The 5683-nt window shown below is 36.0% G+C and overlaps 1 protein-coding gene across 5 annotated transcripts in view; it reads right to left on the bottom strand.

Moving 5' to 3' along the window:
• Positions 1–5683, bottom strand: part of LOC106871349 (polypeptide N-acetylgalactosaminyltransferase 11) — a 100611-nt gene that overhangs the window by 54446 nt on the left and 40482 nt on the right. For 4 of the 5 annotated variants that reach the window (XM_014917752.2, XM_014917753.2, XM_014917754.2 and 1 more), the window contains exon 8: positions 2995–3147. The exons of the other annotated variant lie outside the window; for it this stretch is intronic. In XM_014917752.2, the coding sequence (XP_014773238.1) occupies positions 2995–3147 (153 nt within the window). The remainder of the gene's footprint in view (positions 1–2994; positions 3148–5683) is intronic. 5 annotated transcript variants of the gene reach the window in all.

Genomic DNA, 5683 nt, shown 5'->3' with positions numbered 1-5683 from the left:
TTACAAAAGACACAGACACATTGAAAGACACGCATGCGTAGACACATACAATAGGAATACAAAATACAAAATGGCTGATATTTAGCAAGGTGAGACACACATAAGAAGGAAGGAAACAAAGGACCACTGATGAGGTCACAGAAGTGTGACGAAAGAACTCTGGCCGAAATAAGATTAAGATTAATGTAATATAAAGCTGAAGCAAATTAACACCAAATATACAGTGCGTGTGTTTTTATTGGCTAAACTGGCAATATGACCATCCCCAAGTACAACAACATCTGTTTCAACACACGATTTTACATCAAAAATCTTGCAAAACAAATATATATATATATATAATTATTAATAAATTTCAGGGTAGCAAAAAAAATTTAGAAATTTTTTGCTACCAGTGGTCTAGCGAGAAGAAAAAACTAGTCAATAGATTATGTATCATTCATATAAATACAGTGTAGTTTAAACACAAGAGATGGCCATAATAGGACATTTAACCTGCTAGAAGGAGTAGTTAAATTCCAAACCACTATTAGGGTATTTTCGAAAGGGAATGAAAAATAAAAATATTTACCATCTATTTCCTGTACCATGGTTTCAAGCTAACTTCAGCAAATGAAATAATTTGCTAAGCGCAGCTATCATCAGCAGGAAAGCCAAGATTAACATATAAATATGAGGCAATACAGAACATGTCTTGTGCTTACTTGTTGTAATTTTTCAAATCCACCGCACAAGCGCAGTTTTCTTATCGGCAGCAAATACAAAAATGCTGATTTTCTTAAAAAAATTAGCCAAGAAATCATTATATCATTATTAATAAATTTCAGGGTAGCAAAAAAAATTTATATGTTAATCTTGGCTTTCCTGCTGATGATAATTAGACCTAGGAACTTATTTTATTTGCTGAAGATAGCTTGAAACCATGGTACAGGAAATTGATGATAAATGTTTTTATTTTTCATTCCCTTTCGAAATTACCCTAATAGTGGTTTGGAATTTAACTACTCCTTCTAGCAGGTTAGATGTCCTATTATAGCCATCTCATATGTGTTTAAATGTACACTGTATTTATATATACATACATACATACATATATATATATTGAATTTTTGAATTTTTTTTTCCTTTGTACTGTGCATGATACCACTAACACTGATTCTGAGGAAAACAAAGGCTGGGTATGTATTCAAAAGCTGCCAAGAAAAAGTCAACCACTTGTTAGTCATGGATGACCTCAAACTTTATAGTAAAGATGAATCCCAAATCAGTTCCCTAGTTGATATGGTGTATACTTTCAGTGCTGATACCAGAATGGAGTTTGGATTGAAAAAGTGTGGTGTGTTAGTGTTGAAGAGAGGCAAAATCAAATGTATGGATGGGCTAGCGATACCGTAAAGGGAGGTTGTGAAGTAGATAGAAAAGATGGGCTATAAGTACTTGGGGATATTGGAAATGGAGAAAGAAATAACAGAAAAATTTAAGGTGGAGTACTTGTGCAGACTGAGACTGATTCTCAAGTTGAAATTAAATGGACGGAATAAGATTGAAGCTATCAACACCTGGGCAGTTTCACTCCTTAGATATGGAGCAGGGGTAATTACATGGACAGTAGACAAACTAAACAACTTAGACAGAAAGACAAGGAAGTTGCTGACCAGATATGAGATACTCCACCCAAAAAGTGACACAAACAGATTGTATATACCAAGAAAAAGAGGGGGAAGAGGACTGATTAGATGCAAACACAGTGTTAGAGCAGAAGAAAATAACATAGCATGGTATGTAAAGAATGCCACAGAACCACTATTATTGGAAGTAAGAAGATCAAGCTTGCATAGAATGGAAGATTGCAAAGATAAAGCACTGTACAAGCACTTGAGAATGAATGAAACTGAAAATAGGTAGATAAAGAAATAAATGCATAGACAATTTCATAGGGATGTTGAAGATAAGATAGACAGAGAAAAAAGATGGCTATGGATGACTAAAAGTGATTTAAAACTGGAAACGGAGGCTCTAATCTGTGCTGCTCAAGAGTAAGCACTAAGAATGAATTACATCAAATACAGAATAGACAACACATCAGAAAGTGATAAGTGCAGAATTTGTGAACAAAATGGTGAAACCATATGGCATATTACCAGTCAATGTACGCCACTAGCCCAAGAAGAATATAAGAAACGTCGTGACTATATAGCAAGGATTGTCCATTGAACACTTTGCAACAAGTATGGACTTGACAGAGCAAAAAGTGGTACGAACATAAACCCAAAGGCATCATCAAAAATAATAATGCAAAGATCCTATGGGATTTTATGATTCAGTGTGACCATGAGATAGAGAATAGGAAGCCAGATTTAGTGTTAATTGAGAAAGAAAGCAAACAATGCTAGATCATAGATATAGCATGCCCAGCTGACAACAAGGTATGCGATAAGGAAGAAAGAAAAGTCGATAGATATGACAGGTTAGTTTGGGAGGTTAAGCAGTTGTGGTCAATGAAAAAGGTGGTAGTAGTATCAATAATTGTCGGAGCCCTGAGGAGTACATGGAACAAATAGGGGCTGCAATAAGGGTGGAACACTTGCAAAATACAGTACTATTGGAACCACTTGAATATTCCAGATGGTGCTTGAAGGAAGATTTTAATTGCTCTTTGTAGCATGGTTGCTTGACTGGCTAGAAATTGTAGTCAAATCTGTAACTAGCTTCTATGATGCGGTATTGACTTTTAGTGGAAGTTATGGAAACATTGTACATTTTACAAATGCTTTACTAAGAATTGAAAAAAAAAAAAAAAGAGTTGATAGTTTTTCATGAAGTGAGGAAAGATAATTGCTATGTTCTAGAAGAATACAGATCACAACAGCTTTTGAAAACTGTGATAAACTCCATAGAAGTTTGAAACCTTCAGGTAACAGCTTTGTTCAAAAGAGAGAAAAAAAACCCAACAAAATATGCCACACATTATCTCTTTAAATTAGAAATGCTTACAATATAGTCATCCAGCCAAACATGAGCAACACGTAATGAATTCTTCAGCATGCTGTCTTCTCCTCTTGGAGAAGAATAAGGGCGACGATTTCGGAAAACATGTCCAACTCGGGAACATGGAATTATTTCAAGATGACCACCACACATCCATATCTGAGAAAAAAATATATAAAAATGAAACTGAATTTGAGACTGCCCTAACTTCTATCATATAAATTCCTTGTATTAAAGAGATCTAAATTAAAACTTTCCTTCAAAATTTCATGTTAATTTATGTACCAAACACCAGCTTTATAATGATAAATTCTTTATCTTTAAAACAAATTAAAGCAAAGTTAGTGAAGTTTAACAGAAATATAACAAAAGGATTAAAGAAAGGACACACTGGATAATGTTCTGTACATACTAGCTGAAAAAAAAAACATAGTGTGATCAAGAGTGAAATACCTTTGATCATGTTTGTTCAATCAGGGTTGATCTGAGGGCTAAACATATAATATGGTAATAACATTATCATGAATAAGAAATGCTCTAAGAAACTTCCAGTTTAAACTAACGAGAAAGGAGAATGGCATGTATTATACATATCAATTTTTGATCTGAAGATATATTCTAAAATTGTGCATGAATCTTTATTTCAACTCAAGCTACCTTCGTTTTTATTATTTTCTAGAGAATGTATAGGAAAACTGTCTTCCTAACATGGACCTAACTGAGGGACCAACCATTCTAGTTGACAGGCGTTTGATTTATAAAGCAATTAAGGATATGAAGGCAGCAAAACACTTGGGGCATCAAAAAGAAGTATCAAGATGCTTAAAATACCTGGCAGCATTATATATGGCCTAGTTATCTACTTAGTCAATCAGCTTGCACAGGAAAGTGTCACACACTATGACAGGCATAGTGGCATTATAGTCAACTGCTGCAAGTTACAAGGACATACCTCAGAGAGAAGTAATTACAGAAGTACCAAATTGCTGGACCAGGTCATTAAAATTATGGAGAGTTACAGCTTGATTAATTAGAGAAAGTGTTTAGGCTAGATGAGATGTAATTCACAGATGCCCTCTTCCTGATGAGGCAACTTTAGGAGAAGTACTTGGTTAGAAGTTAGCCACTGCACTTAGCAGTAGTTGACTTGGAGAAAGCCTTTGACAGAGTACCTCACTCTATGATTTGGTGGTCACTGAGGAAGCCAGGGGTAGACAAATGGCTTGTAAGAGCCACATAAGTCATTTGCAGAGGTGCTGTCAGTAAGGTAAAAATTAACAATAAATATACCGACAAATTTAATGAGCAGGTGGCTCACTTAGGTCCCTCCAATTGCTCAGAGAATTAGAAAATAAATTTGAGGTGTGGAAGAAAAACCTAAAATCAAAAGGCTTCAAAGTTAACCTAGCAAAATCTAAAGTTTTCATGATAGGAAAACAGAAAGGGTCACTACCACTATCAGAGAAATGGCTTTGCTCAATATGTAGAAATGACATAAATAGAAATTTCATTCTGTACCCAATGGAAAGTGTGGAACACACAAAAGGTGCAGTGATATCATAGGCAGGTTAATAGGGAAAGTCGAATTAGTATGTGGCAGATGTATGAAGCAAATTTTATAATAAATTTTATCAAATGACCAGGTGGATCACTAGAAGTAGTTGATAGCTTCTGCTACCTAGGTGGTTGTTCTGAAAGTGTACTCTCTTGAATAATAAAAGGCTGGTGAAAGTTCAGAGAACAATTACCACTGTTGGTAACAAAAGATTTCTCTCTGAGTGAAAGACAGATTGAAGCATTGCTGTACAAACAGCAATGCTACATGGTAGCAAGACATGGGCTATGGAAGCAGAGAGTAAGTAATGACAAGGAAGAAATGAAGCAAGCAAGTTCCACTGGATATGCAAAGCCAATATGCATGGATGATAACATGCAAATGCATTGAGAGAAAAATAAGGTATAAAAGGAATCGGATGTAGTGTACAAAAGAGAAGATTGTACTGGTATGGTTATGTAATGCATATGGATGACAAAAGCTGTATAACTAAGTGCCAGTCACTAAATGTGTATGAAACTTGTGGAAGAGAGAGAGCCAGGAAGACATGGATAAGGTAGTGAGGACTGACCTTAGGTGTTTGGATCTCACAGAAAGATATCACAAAAGACTTAGAATTCTGGTGATATGTGGTGCTCAAGAAGACTCACCTATCATGGTAAAACTTAAGTTCTGGAAGCATAACTCTATATACACAATTGGTTCTTTTGCCTCATCAAATCTTTACTCCACTCTCTCATTCCCTTTTACTGATCTCTCCATCACTTACAAACTGCAGTGTTCTGCTGCTGTAATCAAATGAAGATAGAACTACATATTTTATCATCTTTCCTGTGATAACATCATCATCATCATCATCATCATCGTTTAACGTCTGCTTTCCATGCTAGCATGGGTTGGACGATTTGACTGAGGACTGGTGAAACCGGATGGCAACACCAGGCTCCAATCTGATTTGGCAGAGTTTCTACAGCTGGATGCCCTTCCTAACGCCAACCACTCAGAGAGTGTAGTGGGTGCTTTTACGTGTCACCTGCATGAAGGCCACACTCAAAATGGTGTATTTTATGTGCCAGTCCAGGCAACGATCTCGCTCGAAAATCCTACGAAGGCCAGTCAGGCGGTACTGGCAACGGCCAC

The sequence above is a fragment of the Octopus bimaculoides genome, chromosome 9 (genome assembly GCF_001194135.2).
Source record: "Octopus bimaculoides isolate UCB-OBI-ISO-001 chromosome 9, ASM119413v2, whole genome shotgun sequence".
Lineage (NCBI taxonomy): Eukaryota > Metazoa > Mollusca > Cephalopoda > Octopoda > Octopodidae > Octopus > Octopus bimaculoides.
The sequence above is the reverse complement of the archived record's forward strand: the minus strand, read 5'-3'. Positions and strand labels throughout refer to the sequence as shown.